This window comes from Engraulis encrasicolus, chromosome 16, assembly GCF_034702125.1.
Source record: "Engraulis encrasicolus isolate BLACKSEA-1 chromosome 16, IST_EnEncr_1.0, whole genome shotgun sequence".
NCBI lineage: Eukaryota > Metazoa > Chordata > Actinopteri > Clupeiformes > Engraulidae > Engraulis > Engraulis encrasicolus.
In genome coordinates, this window is record NC_085872.1 from 28,785,919 (window position 1) to 28,805,204 (window position 19,286).

The following is a 19,286-nucleotide window of genomic DNA, read 5'->3' on the forward strand; positions in this document are numbered from 1 at the left end:
CGTAGACAGCTGGGTGGGACAAAAACCCAAATATCAATCAATCAAAATAAACTGTAAATATAAACATGGGATTTATTTTCAAATTAAATCCTCGACAACGCAAGCAAATACACTCTCAACTTTGTTCTTTGCAGAAAAAAAACAGTCAAGCATTTTACAGATTAAAAAAACTCACACAAAAAACACTGTCTTATTAGATTTGATGATAATTCAAAATAAATAAAACAAATTAATTACTCAAGAATATTGCTTTAGTTTACACAAAATGACTTATTACTAGGGCATGCCCACATACCTCTAATGGTTTAGAGCAGGGGTGGGGAACCTTTTTCATTCGAAGGGCCACTTAAAATTCCTACAAGGGCCATAAAAGTCCTCCGGGAGCCATACTATGAACACAAATCAGGATTTCCCCATGCAATTTAGGCCTATATTGAAGGTAGGCCTAAATCTAGGTCCCCTGAATATAACTTAATTGTGTTGGAAATGTAATTTCTAAAATTCCTTTACAAAATATGTCATATTTCATGTGAAGCTGCATAACATTACAATTATATCGGGGGCCGGATAAAACGGCCTCAAGGGCCGCAAACGGCCCTCGAGACATAGGTTCCCCACCCCTGGTTTAGAGAGTCTATCTTCCCATATGGGCTGGGCCTGCATAACACTTTAAAAGCAAAATGGTTCATAAGTAGGCCTAGTAAAAGTCAATCAAACTGATCTGAAGCCGGACTGAAAGACGAGCTGCATCGTAGGCTATATTAAGTTATTACCTTAATTGCAGGCACCATAGCGCTTGTGACTATATGAGGGGAAAAAAACTTCTGTGGAACAAATTAAGGTGCTCCTCCTCCCGGCATTTCCAGACATTGAGTCCGTACAGATGGCCTAACCAGACTGTCTGAAATGAATGACTAAGGGACATAATGAATAAATTAATCATTGTTTGATTCAATTAATGAACTGTATGTTTGTGCATCCCCCACTTGTGAATTCTCCATTCAATACATTTCATTTTTTTTGCTTTTGCAATCTAATCTTCTTTTTCAACACATTCCTCCACTTCAACCTCTAATCCTCCCTTCCTGGAGTTGACTTTTTCTTGTGAGGCTTCCCCCTGTGCAGCTCCAGTCACTCCCTGTGGTGCTGCTGGCTCCTCTTTCTCCCTCTGCTTCCTCTTTTTCCTGTCCCGAAGGGCACAGGGCAGGCAGTTGGCCAGAAAGAGCAGGGCAGAGAGGCAGATGAGGGAGAGCACTGCCCCTAGTCCCACCTCAAGGTCCCTGTCTCCCTGCAGGGGGCGCTCTTTCTCTTTGCCCACACCTGGGGAGAAGTACACAGCGCTCTCCTGGTGGTTGGGAGTCAAAACTGCCCTCTCTAGTGCGTTGCGCATAATCACACCGTCGCCAGCACTGTCAGAGTAGTCAGCGGTCATGTTGCCCGTGCCAGGTTTGTCACCAAAGTTGCCATAGACGTCCTTGTCGGACTCCGCAAGCATGTCCGAAAAGTCAAACATCTCGTTGTCCGCGTCACTTCCTACTGGCCACACCTCCGAGTCCAAATTCACTCGTATCCAACCGGATCCTTTGGCCAGTCTTCTAGTCCCTCCCATGTTGGCCTCGACGTCGTTGGACAGCGCGTCACAGGTAGAGACGAGGAGCTCTGCCTTAACCAGGGGGCCGCCCCCCTCTCCCTGGGCCAGGATGCGCTGCAGTGGCTCGGGCGTCACGACCACCACCGTCTCAGCCAGTGAAGAGAGGCGTAGGGAGTACGGGACACTGCTGAATGCCGACACCAGGATGGCTGTCTCATCGCTGAACTGGAGCCAGATGCTAACTGAGGCCTCCTGAGAAACACAGTGGAGGAGGAAGGAGAGAAAGTCAAGAGCGGGGTCAAAAGAATGACATGTGAGTGATGTGCAACTCTGGATTCATTTGCCACAGTAGGCTACAGTGACATTGTCCAAATGGCCTTGTTTTGCCCGACCAATTCAAACCAGGTGATTGCCATGGCTGAATGATCGTCAATGAATTAAATTCAATTCAATTTAATTCAATTCAATTCAGTTCAATTCAATTCAATTCAGGTGATTGCCATGGATAAATGATCTTTAATGAGCTAAATTCAATTCAATTCAACTAAATTAACGAATCCAAGTTGACAGTGGCAGAACAATTGTTCACAAGGGCCCAGGGCAAAACCCTGATACGGTCCCCATACTACCTGTCAAGGTCATAATAGGGCCCCCAATACCAGGGACAAATGTCCTGCTCCATAATTCTACCCTTGCAAGTTGCCCGTCACTGTGTGTTCAGTAGTAAACAGCCAGATCAAACTAGTGCTGTGAAAGACTTGGCCTTGTGTGAGATGAGTACTATGGTTTCACACACCTGGCCGTAGTTGTAGAGAATATTGTGCGCTGTTACTGCAGCGGAGATGACGGACTGATGAGCAGGGTTCTGGCTGATGGCAAGGCCGAGCCCACCAACCAGCTGCACCGACAGGTCCCCCGGAGCCACCGGCTCAGCCGACACCACCACCTCCACACTGCCCAGCACGCCATCCCATTGGCTGGAGATCACCTGAGGTGGGCAGGGGGGAGGAAGGAGGAGGAGGAAGATAGATAGATAGATAGATAGATAGATAGATAGATAGATAGATAGATAGATAGATAGATAGATAGATAGATAGATAGATAGATAGATAGATAGATAGATAGAGGAAGACTTGTAAGGCATATATTCAGCACTCAGTAAGCATGGAACATTTGCATAAACAATACAGTAGCGTGCTTCTCCTTTTTCCATACTAACATGAAGTGTCGTTATTCCGGGTTCCAGCCCAACCAGGTGTCTCTGCTTGCTGAGGGTTGCCACTCGTGGATTCCCCACCCGCAGCCAGTCCCACACCATTTCCGTAACGTCCACAAACCAGTCTGGGGAGCCCAGCATGTAGCTTGGTGGGCCCTTGCGGGTTGGCAGTTGTGCACTGAACTGTGCCAGGACCTGCACGGTGGACCTTTGGTAAACCGGGGTGCATCTGAAAGAAACATGAATATACAAGGCTGGTCAAGAACAGCTAAGTGAACCATGTGAAGCTTCACAAAATCAAGATGTCAGAAACTGGAAGATTACATTTAAAAAAGGGAAAAGTTAGACCGAGCAATTAAAAAATGGAGGGCAAAATGATGTGATAGAACTAAACTGTGCAATATTCAGTTTACCAGCAGAGGGCATTGTTTAACCACAAACCGTGAGGTACCCACCGGCCCTGGTTAAAGTAGCTCCAGCCGTCAATAGCACTGAGGACAGAGTCTGAGAGAGAGATGCGGAGGGGCACCAGGGGGGCCCACACTGACAGGCAGACGGACCCACTCAGGCTACCCAGGGAGAACTCCACGGCAACGCAGGAACTGCCCACCCCTGATTCGCTCCCATCCACAAACAGGGTGGCGCAGTCACTTGACACCTATCAGTCGCAAATGAGACATTGAATTTTCACATATATTTGTGGTTTGTTGGTTTTGTTTATTTTGCTTATTTTTTGTTTGATTTTGTTGATTTCTAGGAAACATTTCAATATTTACAGTTGTGTGATATTATAATGTCCATCTATGAACTGTGTGGTTACCTTGATGATATCTTCGTTGGCAGATTGGCATCTTACTGCCAATGTAAGGTCAGAAACCTTTCCATCATTTGAAATACCCAGCACGGTTACAGGAAGGGTCACTGGCTGGCTGGTCAAAATAGCAGTATTTATGATCGTACTACTCTGTTGATGAAGAGAGTACATCAACATCAAAATAAGGAAATAAATAGAACTGGCATTGGATATTACTTTGTGCAAATGTATACGCATATTATTATTATTATTATCATTATTATTATTATTGTTATTATTATTATTATTATTAATAATTAGGGATGACCGATAATATCGGAAGGCCGATAGTATCGGCCCGATATTAGCATAAAATGTAATATCTGTTAATATCGGTATCGGATTTTTTTGCCCTTAGAAGAACCGATAAAATAACCCTGCCATTACACCCCTATGCGCTCCTGAAGCGTTTACCGTCGCAACAGTGATGAGTCTTGATGACCTCATCAAGCTGCGTCTTGAAACTCACAAACAAACACGCGTGGATGGCTGCCCTAACAAAGTTGCTCGCTCTGTTTCAACGCTATGTCTGCGGTTTGGAATTATTTTAAAGTGTGTACTTCGGATGTTAAATTCGCAATTTGCAATGACTGCAAAGCGGCAGTTCCGAGAGGCGGAACCAAACCGTCTTCATTCAATACTTCCATTTTAACCAACCACCTCAAGCTGAATCATCCAGAGATTTACGCGGCATTTGTCAACCAAAGCAATGAGAAGAAGCAACAGGTACAGGCAGCGTGGCATGTGGAAAAAGACTCAGTTGACGCTCAAAGATTGCACCGAGAAAAAACAGAAATACGCCAAGGACCATCCCAGGGCAAAAGCCATAAATCGGAAAATCATCGAGTGTATTGCACTGGATAACCAGCCCTTTTCGATCGTACAAGACGCAGGGTTCACCAAACTTGTGGAGTTCCTCGAGCCACGCTTTACCATGCCCAACCGCAGGTATTTAACAGACGTGTGTTTACCGGAATTGTACAGCGTTGTTTACAACCACGTCGAAAAGCTAATTGTTGATGCTGTATACATTAGCTTCACGACCGACATCTGGTCATCAAGCGTTAGTCAGGTGAGCATGTTGAGCTTGACTGCTCAGTGGCTAGATAAAGACTTTGCGCTGAAAAAGGCTGTGCTTCATTCCCAAGAGTGCCGCGGGTCTCATACAGCAGAAGCAATCGCATCGGCGTTTGAAGGGATGTTCGAGAGGTGGGGAATCCCCAAGGAGAATGTGCACGTAGTGGTCAGAGATAATGCACGGAACATGGCTAAAGCTGCGTCGGAGTTTGGTGTCCCAAGTCTGCCCTGCATGGCACATACTCTACAGCTCGCAGTGAATGGAGGTGCCCTCACTCAGCGCAGTATTGCAGATGCCCTGGCGGTGGGGAGGCGAGTGGTAGGACACTTTAAGCACTCACCACTTGCTTGCAGTCGTTTTGAAGACATACAAAAAGAACTCAATATGTCCGTAAAAAAGCTGCAACAAGACGTCTCTACCAGGTGGAATTCCACTTATTATATGATGCAGAGCCTGGTGGAACAAAAGAGGGCTTTAAGTGCATATGCTGCTGATTATGAACTCCCCACAACATTGACAGCAAGCCAGTGGGGGATAATGGAGAAGATGATCACCCTCCTGGAACCCTTTGAGCAGCTAACCAGGGACATCAGCTGTGCAGAGGCCACTGCTGCTGATGTTATCCCTGGTGTCGTGTCCCTCACGCGGCTGCTTGCCAAGACGGATGAATCTGACAAAGGTGTGCAAACTGCCAAACATGCGCTGTTGGAAGCGGTCAGCAAACGCTTTGATGGTGTTCAAACTGAACCGCTTTATGCAATTGCAACCATGGTTGATGCTCGCTACAAAGACCGTTATTTTGACCCGGATAAGAAGGAGGAAGCACGGAATATGCTGCTGAAAGTTGTGGATGAAATGGCCAGTGTGGGCAATGGTCAACGAGAAGACGCTGCTGGTGCCAGTGCAGATGATCCAGGCCAGGTGGACCAGGACCCCCCACCTAAGAAGGCAAAAGGAAGCCTGCAGGACATGTACCAAGAAATCCTCACAGAGAATGATGTCGCCACACAAGCAACTACAGGCGAAACAGCATCACAGGTGAGTAAACTTTACCAGCAGATTTGTTGAATGCTTCATATGAAAATGAATCAAATAACATATGCCTGTAGTGCTTTGAAGTAAGTAGACTTTTCAGTTTTTTGTTTTGTTTTTTGTTTTACTTTTCATTTAGGTTCATGCATACCTGGGAGAAGTCACCATCCTCAAGACAGCCTGCCCTTTCAAGTACTGGAGCTCCACCCAGATGCGCTTCCCTGCACTTGCCCGAGTTGCACGCAAGTACCTCACTGCGCCCTGTACCAGTGTAGACAGCGAACGGCTCTTTAGCGCCGTCTCCCATGTCATAGACGAAAAGAGAAATCGCATACACTGCAACAATGCAGAGATGCTCATTTTCATTCAGAAAAATCTACCCCTCACAGATATGGACAAGGGGGAAAAAAATAGACCAGTCATATAGGCAAGTCAGCATCAGTTTTTTTTTACCCTCATTTGTTGCACTTTATGTTTACTGGTATGGACTGAAGCTGTTTTTATTATTTGTGCCTTTTTTGTTTTAATATTCGCTCATGTTGTTACTCTTTGAAAGATCCGGGTAGATTGAGCCCAGTGTGTATGTTTATATTTTCAATGATTGTGAGGCCTGTTATGAAGGCCAGTCAGTCTTTTAGCCCTGTTCATTGGACTAATACTAAAGGAGGACTTTGTTTACTACTCTGGAAGGTCTGGACTGAAACTTTGTGCCTTCCCTGTTCTTATGGCACACTACCACATCTTTGTTGTTGCTCATGTAGAGCGGTGCTGATTGAGCCCAGTTTATAATTTCAATGATTGCTTTAGCCCGAGCAATGGGCTAGGGACTCAGGCTGCTTAGATTTGTACACCTTTAAAATGTTTCATTTTGTACCCCACCTCAAACCTGCTTTTTTGTAGCTCAAACAAAAGCGCAGTTTTCAAAATTGTGCAGTATAGTTGCCACATTGCAATTGTGTGGATTCATTCAATTAAAGTGATAAGTTTTAGTTAAGAAACACAGAAAAATAGTAGCCTGTCATATACACCATCATACACCATGCATGGTGTCACCATGCCTGTTATTTTAGTTGGTTACATGCTGCTATGTTGCACATAGTTTTCAGTTACTTACAATGTTTTATCATCTGTGAATGACAGGGAGAGTGTAATTCAAACTGTTGTTTCAAACAATTAAAAAAATAAACATGGCACTTTTTCCCTACATTAAGTTGAAGTATTTTTCTTATTTTGCATAGACAAAATTTGGACAGCCTTGTTGCATTCAAGAATACATCCAGTGGGGCATCACAATAACATTAAGGATGTTGTGTTAATTCTACAATAGGAGATGTGATGTTAGTTACCTAAATGAGTTTTGAGGGGGGGGAAAAAACATATATCGGTATCGGCTGATATCGGAATCGGAAATTGAGAGTTGGGCAATATCGGCATATCGGATATCGGCAAAAAAGCCAATATCGGACATCTCTAATAATAATAATAATAATAATAATAATAATAATAATAATAATAACGTTATTATTATTAATATAGGATTCACAATTTTAGTCAACACAAATCCAAGGAATATAACAGGTGCTAACCTCTGTGATGGGAGCAATGCCCACAATATTTCTGTCAGTGAATGACAGGAAGCTAGTCACTGCGCCATGTGGAAAGGCCTTGGTGCCACGACTCGAGTACTCCACCCACCAAGCTATGGGCACCGTCATTGCAACTCCAAAACTTCTCTTCAATGCATCAACAAAAAGACAGGCAACCTCCTGTAGATCTGTTTGACTGAAGGGTCAGTTGCGGCCAGAGAGAGAGAGAGAGAGAAAGAGAGAGAGAGAAAGAGAGAGAGAGAGAGAGATGGACATGGACATTGAAAGAGACAGAGATAGGAGATGGATGCAGTATTATTTCGAATTTCATTATCAAAAAAGCATGTGTGCTTTAATTCACAATATGTATTGCATACAAACAGAAGAATCTACATGCACCTGGGGGGCAATGCACGCTATGTCACAGAGCTGATTACATACATTTTCCACAATCCTTTTACAGGGTTTTGGCATCCATATAGTTATGTCAGTGTTCTTATAAACAGAAAAAACAAGCAGATTGTAAGCAGATCAGTGGTGTGCCAGTGCACTGCAGTTGATCCATACCTTAGATGAGCCGATTGAGAGCCAACTTTCTGACAGATTATGGACACGGTGTCATGCTTGGAGCCCGTGCTTTTCTCCAAAGTGGCAATCCAGAGGTTGGAGTTCATGGAAGGTTGATCCACCAAAGCCAGAAATCCCTTCTTTACCTTCAGCCTGCAGCATGATATCAGAAACTACCATCAGAACAGCTCTGAAGCAGCCACTGCAACACTGGCGCTCACCAACTAAATCCTCGTCACTCACCTGATAGTGATGGAATCACCGGTGAAATTCGACCGGAGGTTTATGGAGATCCCGATAGGCTGGCCTGCGTGGACCGGGCCTCGGCGATACCGTAGCATGACATTGTAATCCAGCCTCAGTTCCTCCACGTCCCTCCCGCCCGAACACCCTGATGCCTTGTGCTTGAGGTCCCTATCCCTCTCTGGCTCTGCCACGGCCCCAACATAGTACAGCTTCCTCTGCTGTGACTGGGTATCATCCGCGTCACACCCACGGGGAGGCAGTTTGAGGTGGGGCACAGTGCCAGACGAAGAGTAGTAGAGGTGGATGTGGTCAAGGGATGGAGAGCTGGGCTGATGTCGCAGTGCGCTGGGTGTGCTGTGGCGACGTCGGTGGGTCGTACTCCGCTGCCGGTGCCTGTGCTGGGGCCTCTGCCTGGGGTTGTGTCGTGTTCCGGCCTGGGCGGTCTGACCCAGCTCAAACCAGTCCTTGGGTAGACTCAGGGAGACCACACACAGACCAAGCGGAGACTGGCAATAATGGAGAATGAGAAGAATGATTAACATAAAAATAAGGATGATGAAAATAACAAGGCCTACATTTTCACAAATAACAATGAAATTGTCATCTTAATCTGTTACAGTCCATTATTTAGTAGCCTCTTACTGCAGATGGGGTCCTCGGTGGGCCTATTCACTGTTTGCTGAAAATACTCAACTACAGTATAGCAACATTGCTATGACATTACTGGGAGCCGATGAAGACATAGCCATTACAATTTTAGTGACAGACAGGTTATAACACAGGCTCTGTGCTAAGGGATTAAGTATTCCAATTAGTACTATTCAAAGAACATTAGGAAAGACATTATGCATTTAAAATGTCACGTATGATCAGGGATTCAATGACAGTGACACAGCGGTGTTGAGATTCAAACTGCGTACATTACCTGGGTTATGCAGGAAGCTCTTTGCTCCTGTGTCTCCTTGAATGCGTGGAGAGTGACGCAGGTGCCCTTGTTAGCGTCTCCCCTCACGTGGAACAGCACTCTGACCTCAAACCTCTCTCCTTTCTCCCCCTGCTTTTCCCTCAAGACTGTTTTGGTGAGGAGGGATGCCGAGAGGGGAGGGGACAGAGGCAGGATAGGTGTGGAAACCATCTACAAAAATGCACAAAAAAGGCAGATTGAAACACAGGTAAAGTTGGGCAAACTCCAATAAGACTTTGATATGAAAGTGAAATCTATTGACTTCAACACACCACTTTAATGTGTCGAAGTCACTCTTGAATTCTCAGCTCCACAGTGAGACAGTTGTAATTTCATAGACGTATACGTTACCTGTGTGACAGAGTAAGGCCCAAAGGATGCCCTGACGCCTGCCTTGGTGCTGGGCTCTGGCGGTGGCATGAGCAGTAGGGACTGGGTGTGGGAGAAGGGGCTGGAGTTGGAGAACAGCACTCCCAAGTCTGACTGGGAGAGCGTGAGGGCACGCCATGGCAGGGCCACGTTGATCTGAGCGGGCAGGGAGATGGGCGTGGGGAGCTGGGCACTGGCTGCAGGGGTTCAGGGCAGAGAGGGCACCACAGGCCAGAAACACAAAAAAACAGGATTATAAGCATGGTGGGGGGGAGTTAATGGGGCCGGCCAACGTGATCACAGATTTACTGAACAGAATTATTTGGATGTTTTTAGAGAGCGCACTCACCGAGAGTGAGCCAGGAGCAAAGGAGTATGACCATGACATCCCCCGTCTTGCCATGTGAACTGGGGCAGCCAGCCGCAGTCATACCTGCATCTGTGCATCAGGGGAACAGAAGCAAACACGAGTCTCACACACCCTCCCAAATACCACACCACACCACACCATACATAACTGTGCAGTGGGCTAGCACCATTTGCACCTTAATGTCTGTCTCTGCACATCATGTGCAGTTGCAATGTTGGTCATTTCCTGTGCTGTTTGGTAGTGCAGTGCAGCTCAAGGCAAAAAAAGTGTGATCATCAAGTTTAAAACCTACAATTTCCTTATAGGGTTTATTTGTGTGCACCACGCCAATGTGATGGGATGCAAAACAAAAATCTTTAAAGGTATATTAATTTGAAAAATACATTTCAGTGTTTCCGTTTTGTCAAAAAAGAAACACATTTCTTACCTTATATGGAGCGTGTGCCTTCAGCCTTGATGTGATGTTTAGTAACCTGTGGATTCTTAAGTGTCATTTCGCTCCCCAGTGTGTCCCTCCATATAGACTGAGTGACTCCAAACCGAGATCCAGTCAAAAAACAAGACTTTTCTTCCTCTCTGGCCGTCAAGTTAGAGATTCTTTTTAGTAATGGCCAAGCCTTTTAATATTGACATGGTCGACATTGTGTTTATACTCTTCCCTTGTTTATCCACAACCTGCTCAGTAGGATTTGTCAGTATTGCTGTTTGACTGCTTACTCTTGTCCGTCTCTCTCTCTCTCTCTCCCTTTTTTTCACTGACTGCCTCCCTCCCCCTCCATCTCCTTTCGTTTCCCTCCCTATGAGATTCACACAATACAGATTTATTCATTTAAAACAGCAAATAATCCCCACTCTTCCCGTCCCTCCCCCCTCTCCTTTATATCCTCCTTCTTTAGCTCTCTCTCTCTCTCCATTTCACTATCTCTCCATTTCACTCTCTCGATTAACTTCTCAGTCAAGGGATGAATAACTGACTAGCCACGAGAGTAGTCTTCTTTACTGAAATCACATTAAAAGGCACCATTCACATTCACATACTGTACTTCTCTTTTTTGCATTTGTTGCATTTAAAATTTTACATATTTCAGTTTATGTCATTTTAATTGTCATAGCATATATTGTAAATAGGCTACTATTTACAGAACCCTCGCACAATGCTAAAAATATTATCATCATTATTAATATTATTATTAGAATAGACTATATTTTTCTTTTCATAAGAATTTTCACCAATGGAATTCTACTAATCAGATCTTATAGTGAGCTATCATTAAATCAGTGTAATTTTCACTAAATCATCCTCTTCTCCATAATCTCTCATCAATTGCTTTTTTTATCCCCTTTTGTGCCTTGGGTGATTTGTCCTTTAACCCTTTAATTGCCTTGGCTGGGCAGCAGTCTCATCGCCACATCTGTGCACATTAAACACACACCCTTGTCTGCCTCCTTCCTTATGTCGACATTATGGCTCCTCGTGGTGTGGAGAGATCAGGCGATGACCTCACCCGACCACCACCACCACCACCACCACCACCCTCCCTCTCTCAAGCACAGGGCCCACTACAATGGTTTGGAATCAACACCGTCTACCATTTTGTGACGAGGACACCGCACAAATTTTGGGTGCAGTGCAGTCACAGTGCCGTGCTGGGACAGAGCTGAGGTGATTTAAAAGGTTACGGTGCTCTGGTGTTACGTGCGTAAATTGCTAGTGGTGGTGTGTGTTGAGAAAGGGGGAATACTCCTTTTAAATTTCTCAGTTTCATCCATCTCCCTGTGACACACTTCTGTGCACTGATACCCGTAATAGGGCAACAGAAGGAGCTTAGAGACAATGTCCTCACCGCAGGAGGCTTAGCATAAACCTATAGCATTAAATTTCACAAAGCACCGCTGACACTCATATTACAATAATTCTCTCTCTCCCTCTTCCTCTCAGACACAGAGAAAGCCACACAATCTCTTCAGCCGACTTGCCTTGTCTTTTCTGGACAGGACAAAAACAGTGTGTATGTAAGACCAACTGTACGTTTTTTTTTGGGGGGGGTAGTTTTTCCCCTCAGCCTGAGGTTATTATTTATAACTTCTCATTTAAAGACAATATACATGTTTATAGTGCCATGGTAAAAGAAAGTTAAAGGATGAAGTAAATTCCTCTTCAGTGAATGTTCGTGATCAAGTGCAACTACGGGACTTCACGCAACAGTGTTTTCCCCTTTTTTTAATTTGTAGTTTGCCTGCTTGACTTTTGCGTGTTGACTGGATGCATTTGATGAAAGTGATAGTCACACATAGTTGTATGCGGGTAGTGTTCATTAATCTTCATCCTTTTACTTTTGTTCTCTCTCTCTCCATCTCTCTCTCTTGTCCCCCCCTGTCTCCCTCCCTGTCTCTCTCCCTGTTAATCTGCCCATGTAATCTGTTGTCATCTGTCATTGTTCCATGATGGAACCTTATTCAAACGAGAGATTTAATCTCTCACAGTGGCCTGACGAGGAGGCTGGCACGGTGTTCACCCGTGTCTGCCCAAAAGCCAGTAAAGGCATGACATCGGCACCCATATGGTAAGCCAACACTATGCGTGTTAAAAGACTCTGTGACTGAGTGTGCTATCGTACGTTAGGCCTATTTCTCATACACACTATAGTGAGCGTTTGACATCTCCAATTACGGAGGCGCTCAGTGGGTGACCTCAGTGGCCCGCATGCACACATTCAAGCACACCCACGCACACTTTCACTCACACACACACAAACACACACACACACACACACACACACACACACACACACACACACACACACACACACACACACACACACACACACACACACACACACACACGTCGGTGTGCTTTTCCATTAAAGATATTAAAACAATTTTCATTGCACAGTGTCTCTGATCTATTTTTTTAATTTAAGACCTACTACAGGCATTCAAATAGGAAGTCTGCTGCATGGGCAGTTTTAGATTGGTTTAAATTGTTATATGTAGATAATTGATGCTTGAAGAAGTAAAACAAAGTTGTGAAATAAAAAAAAAAATAGTGAAACATGGTCCAACCTAAATAGTCCCAAAATGAAAAGCATATTACTTTGCGATTGTTAAAGTATTTTAACAGTGCTTCACCATACAGCAATTGCACATGTCGCACACTAAAAAAAAAAATAATATTTGGACCATTCCTTTATCAATTTCACTATGCATTAATTATAAGAGATACCATGACCCAACATTGAAATTAATAAAATAATTAAACATTCCCAATTCACCTTTAAGAAATTGTGCAAATCAATTATGACTTCTGAAACAACACAATTACGGTAACAGATGGATGGGAAAGAGGGAAAGCATGCTCCACCAAAATGAGGTTAGGGGGTTTGGGGGCACAAAGCACAAAAATGTAAATTTAGAGCAAGACGCATGTGAATGACAGAAATAACACAAACAGGAAGAGAAAAGAAAGCGGCGCAGGAAACCACATCTGCACCAGTATTTGAATGCGATCATCCAAGCTTCCTCCCCAACACCTCTCCCTATCTTATATAATCTTTTTGGAAGTTTGTGATGCAATCTGTACTTTCAAAATGTGATGAACAAAGAGTGAAAGAAGAGATTCTTGAAAAAAATGGGGGCTTTATTTACGACAATGCAATTGACAGATACAGTCTTAGCTATGTACATTGCAATGCAGTTGTTATGGGTAAAAAAATTAAAACACATAAGCAATTCTGAAGAAAAAATCAGTACACATTATTCAGGCAAGTAGAACCTGAGAACACATTGATGTTGATGACAGTCACAGTGAAGATTTTCATTCAATTGTATGAGTAGTCACTATTACGATTGGACGATGTCTCCCTGCTTGCACCGACGGTCAGTTTTTCCAGAGCTAAAGCAAAGGAAGACCAAATGTAAGTAAACTAAAGGCTCTTGTCCAATGTAGGTTTTCTGGTAGGCCTATTAATACCGCACAAATTGGGCACGACACAGCTCAATCGAAAAGCAAACAGTGGCGGGCAAGTCGCGCTGTATCGAGCTGTAGGCCTACCAGAAAACATACAGTAGAAAAGAGCCTTAACATACACACTAGCATACAAGTATTGTGGCTCAGTATGGCTTAAGTAAAAAGTAAACACACCCACCTGGATACGAGTGTCTCTTGAACGTGTTGTTGTTGGGTCCCGGCGGCTGGTCTCTATTGTAGTACACTGATGGCATAATACACATTTTAGTATGTATTGAATATTTCAGCTCAGTAGTGTTATTGTCTGTATTGTGTGTGTGTGTGCATGTGTGTGTGTGTGTGTATGTGAGTGTGCGTGCGCAACTCACCACTTTGAGTCTGCGTTGGGCCGACCCATCGGGTCTGCCTTTTCTGTGACACTGTAATGTAGCACACACAAGACTCATTAGGCAAATAAGGTAGGCAACTTAACCAATCAAATGCAGCCTATTACACTACAATTTAACATTACATTTAGTAAATATCACATTATATCATATAATAAATAAATATAACAATGTCGTGTACTGACTTCTTTTGCGTATGGCGGCATATGTGGGCCTCCCGAAGAAGAAGAAGAGGACAGCCAGGACCAGGATGATCAGCAGGCCCGTGACCACCTTATATGCTACCAGCTCACTGGTACGGTCCACTACAGAAGATGAATCTTTGTGGGATCGAGGGACTGGAACGGGAAAGCATTGAGGAGGACAGATTATTCACTGTGGTTAATCCCAAATACAGTTTGAGAATAGTCATTACAGTATACAACAGGGCTAAACAAATGGAGGCCCTGGGGCCAGATACGGCCCTTGGATGGCAAGGTTCTGGCCCCTCATAAGGTCAGAAAAAAATGAAAACAAATATTTGTGCTGTGGCCATGCACACTAACACTTCAGTTTGAGGATATCACTACTATGCATCCACATTGAATTCTTATCTAAAGCAGTGTCATAAATAGACCAACCTAAGGCTGCTAAGGAATAGAGAAGCGAAAATCTGTTCTGTCTGGAAAGCTATCGGCTTGTTTAACACCCTAAACTTAGACACCGTACTGCTCACAGTAATACAGATTCTATGTTCGGCCCCTTCACTGGAGGGAATTTGAAAAACTGGCCCTCAGTGACTTTTAATCGAATAGCCCTGGTATACAGCATGCATTGTATGCTGGTGGTCTTGACATTTCAGCCACATGGTCATCAACTCACCTTGAGATGTTTCTCTTGGTGAAGTGGTGGTATGAGGGGCTGCGAATATAAACATGATCAGTTTAGTGAGTACTTCTTCACACACCCTCATTGCCATGTACTGTACTTACATTGTGCCGTATTCAGAGCGCTAAATTCACTTTTTTCAACACCAGCCAAAATGGTTAGTAGATGTTAATCTTGCTAGCCAAGCACACACTCACAAGTGAGTCAAAGTAGTTATAAAGTTTTCTTTTCTACAAGCCAAACTGAATTTTCACCAGCATGTCGCCGGTTTGCAGGTGTTAATTTATAGCCCTGTTTGTATTACTTACCTTTGCAGTGAATTAAAAGTTCAGTGCAGCTCTGGTTTTTCAATCCTCCAGAATCATCAACATGCAATCCATCACTTGTGCGATTAGACTCTTCCCAGCCAAGGAACTTCACACATCTTCTCTGTTCACAGAGATCCACTAACGTATGCTTATAGGTGCTGTTGTAGCAGACAGCTTTAGAGTCACCTCTGGGCTGTCTGAGGTGGACAAGGCCTCTGCAGGGGTTCTTCTTCTCCCATTTCACTTTGACCAAAAGTACCTCATGATGTATGTGGGGTATAATCCCTGGGCTTTGTTTTGCTAATGGTGTGTGGTTTGTAGTTTGTTCCCTGGTGTTCACAGATGGTGTTTTTGGGCCTTCTGCACTTGTTCGCTTGTCTGACAACATAACAAAAGATATTGGAAGAAAGTTATTATAAAAACAAAATGTTTGACTTTGTATGGTTATCATAATTTTTCTTACAGGGTACTTCTATAGAAACCCCACTAAAATGTATGAGTCCGAGAGTACAGCATAGCTCAGTCTATATTCTGAAGACTCAACTTAGTCTTGCAAAGTTTTTATTTATAGTTATGAGTATTCTTATATTGTACAACAATAATTAATGTACAGTTTGATAATTTCCAATGACATTTTGTATTTGACATTTTTAAACGGCATTTGCATTGGTTCCGTAAAATATTTTCCATAAGCGATACATACTTCTACATATAAACTTTAAGAAATTAAATTGCTGGGGTTTTCAAGTTTCAGTAGCCTATTTTGCACTAATATTACCTTGTATATAATTTACATTTTGACTGGTGCAGAGAAATTTATAGGGATGGGTCCTGTCACATAATCAAACCATACAGAAAAGATACCGTAGTATGTGTGGAAGCTGTCGTAAATGGGATTAGGATTTAAAAAAAAAAAAAAAATCTATTAGACATTACAGATTAGGACAACAATAATGAGGATTAACGCATGTAGATTAACTCACAACTGTAATGGTGAGACAAGATTTGGATTCATCTCTCTCACTAATCTTAAGCATTCAATGCAGCAAATTACAAATGACCGCATTGTCTGTGCATATTCTGAATTTTGTAATTTATGGCACTGTTGGAATGTAAAATTTAAAGTTAAATTTTAAGTAAGGATTACCATATTTTCTTCCCCTGATTAATAGTCAAGAAAAATCATTTATCAAGCATTTACATCACTGGCTAGTAACTTATCTCAAGATGTGTGTAGCCTGTGTGCACTCCTGATTATTTACGGTAGGCCTACTGATGCACTGCACTGCTGAATAATCGTATGTTTTTGCATTGTAAACAGTTGACCAAATCATGCTCATTACTGTAATGTAATTAAACTTTAAAATGTTTTAGTGTCTGTCAGCACACAGGCTCACCTGCACGAATGAGAACAAGGCCTAGGAAAGGCAGCATCAGGTTCAGCATGCAGCCCATTTCAAACTGGACGCAGAGGATCAATCTGTTAAACCTGGACAGTCAGACATGAATTAAGTGTATGAGCTCACAGCTGATTTGCAATTCGGAGACTGATCAGGTCCAAAAATGAGACATTTAGCACTCTATGATAGGCCTATAGTCTTAGGCCGAGTTCCACTGACAGAAGTATCACATAACAACTTCACTCAAGCTGTCAATTTCAAACAAAGTTGGATTTTTAACATATCTCACATTTCATTGTTTTGTAAGCTTTACACACATTCTCTATTGCAGTTATTATTCACAACCTTTTCCAACAAAAACAAGCCTTACCTCAATGTCAGAAATGTGACGGGAAGTGCTCTGAATGACGGCCAAGCCAAAGTGAAAGGAAATGTGCAGAGGTGTACGCTCTTCTTCTCTCCCTTTCTCCCCCACTCTCTCTCTCCTGTGAATCACTCCGTCTCAGTGCTCTGACTTGATGTATTCTGCAAAATGCACAACTTCCTTACATCAAAGCCAGAAAGAAAAATAGGCAGAGAGAAAAAAAAAACACTTGAGTGGGTTCAAATTTTCAAAGTGCACAAAGAGAAAAGGACATATTTTTGAATTTACAACTTAATTGGATTATTTTGCCTAATGACACATTTAGACAAACTTATTGCAACTGTGATTTTTCTTCACTAGGGGCACATTTTCATCACTGCATTGAGAATAAAATATTTAATTAGCCTATCACTATGTCACTAATGCCGAATACCGTGATATAGGCCTATGTTGTGAACATAAATACAGTGCCGCCAGTTACTATTGGCACCCTTGACGTTTAAGTACATTATGGGACATATCTCCAGTCAACAAATAATAAGGTCAACCATGATTTTTCTATAGATAGCTTGTGGTTGATTCTAAATATAAAAAATATCAACAGCATTAAATACTAAACTATGAAAGGGAAAAAATTGAAGATGGTAAAGTTCCCGGGATCACTGGTATTGGCACCCTTTACTGGATACCATTGTGGAAACCTAATTTGACTCAATTATGGTAAATCGCAAATGGGAATCACCTTTGACTAATTGCTTTTGCCCATAGAACATGAATTAGGCAAGGAATTATGATATTTGTGTTTAAATAGCCACCTGTTACATCTTGTGTGTCTTTCACCAATCTGAAGACAGAGGAGCTGCCTGAGGACACCACAAATACTATTATTTGCAAAAACAAGACCTCCAAATAATAAAAGGTCATCTCAAAAGACCTTGGTAAACCATTTTCAACACTGTGTTGTGTTATTCAGAAATCTGCCAAACATGGAGCTGTAAAGAACATCCTTGGATGTGGGGGGTAGAGGAAGACATTGATAAAAGTCTTTGGAAGTCGGTGCAAATAATGAAAAAACACAGGGACTAACATCTACAGACCTGACGGTCAACTTTGAACTGTTTTGGGTAGTTTTTTTCAATAAGCACCCCGTGTTAAACACTACACAAAGTAGTGCCTTTTGGTTGGAGACCAAGGCAGACCACATTGCTTAACCCATTGACGCCTAAGGCACCTGCAAAAAAGGGTGCTGAATGCCTGAGCCCTTTTTAAGAAAAGCTGCCCTCAGCCTATAAAAACCTAAATATATCAGCTTCTGAAGCACATAAAAATATGCCATCAGTTGCATTTTAACGCTAAGACCCTCACCTTTCATTAGAATTTGTTCATTCATCTCAAACAAACAGAGATTTTTAATAAAGTTGTCTCAAATCTCATGAGCCTGAATGTTGCGTAATGCAGCTCCAGGCGCGAGGGCCAATGTTGCGCAATGCAACATCAGGCATCAATGGGTTAATAAAAGTCATAACAGGGAACACCTGATGGCTGTATGAAAAAATACAGGTCTAGCACAGACCTTTTAAGAATGTTTTAAGGTCAGATGAAGCCATAGCACAGTTTTTCAATGACTCACACAAACAGCATGTTTGCATACTCTGCAAGAAAGTCTTTAAGGAAAAGGACACCCTACCAAAAAGCAAGCATGGTGTCCGATCCATAATATTATGTCACCCCATTGTTGCATCAGGTATTGGAGGCTTTGACCGTATCACAGGTATCATGACAGGCATCATGACATGACAGGTATCATCATTTACAGTAAAATGTGTAACCATGGCAAGAACACTTAGTTTGAGTTGAACATCATGTGCACTCCAGAAAGACAAAAACCCAAAGAACACATCCAAATGCACAGTGGATTGGTTGTAAAAATGAAAGAACACAGTCATTGATGAAAACCAAAACCTTCGGAGGCTGCCATTGCTGTCTAATAGTGTGCAATTAACCCTTGAAGGAGGGGTGCCAATATTCCTGGACATGCCCTTTTAAGTGTTTTTGCTTGAAATTACAAAATGCATTTGGAAATAAATACTCTGCAATTCCAAATATCTTATAATGTTCAATT

The 19,286-nt window shown here is 42.8% G+C and overlaps 1 protein-coding gene and 2 long non-coding RNA genes across 3 annotated transcripts; all 3 read right to left on the reverse strand.

Moving 5' to 3' along the window:
* Positions 1-975: 975 nt before the first annotated feature.
* tmem132a (transmembrane protein 132A) lies at positions 976-9,925 on the reverse strand. Its single transcript, XM_063220374.1, has 11 exons — positions 9,852-9,925; positions 9,485-9,699; positions 9,095-9,304; positions 8,167-8,675; positions 7,924-8,076; positions 7,357-7,552; positions 3,628-3,771; positions 3,263-3,465; positions 2,811-3,036; positions 2,388-2,579; positions 976-1,843 (listed from the first exon to the last, which is right to left on the reverse strand). The coding sequence occupies exons 1-11, from the start codon at positions 9,883-9,885 to the stop codon at positions 1,034-1,036; spliced, it is 2,892 nt and encodes a 963-aa protein (XP_063076444.1). The 5' UTR covers positions 9,886-9,925; the 3' UTR covers positions 976-1,033.
* A 3,569-nt stretch (positions 9,926-13,494) lies between these two features.
* On the reverse strand, positions 13,495-14,491 carry LOC134466476 (uncharacterized). The gene is made up of 4 exons (XR_010038309.1): positions 14,411-14,491; positions 14,208-14,258; positions 14,018-14,083; positions 13,495-13,764 (listed from the first exon to the last, which is right to left on the reverse strand). It is a non-coding gene; the product is annotated as an uncharacterized LOC134466476 (long non-coding RNA).
* On the reverse strand, positions 14,485-15,592 carry LOC134466477 (uncharacterized). Its single transcript, XR_010038310.1, has 3 exons — positions 15,401-15,592; positions 15,087-15,125; positions 14,485-14,563 (listed from the first exon to the last, which is right to left on the reverse strand). It is a non-coding gene; the product is annotated as an uncharacterized LOC134466477 (long non-coding RNA).
* Between the last annotated feature and the right edge of the window lie 3,694 nt (positions 15,593-19,286).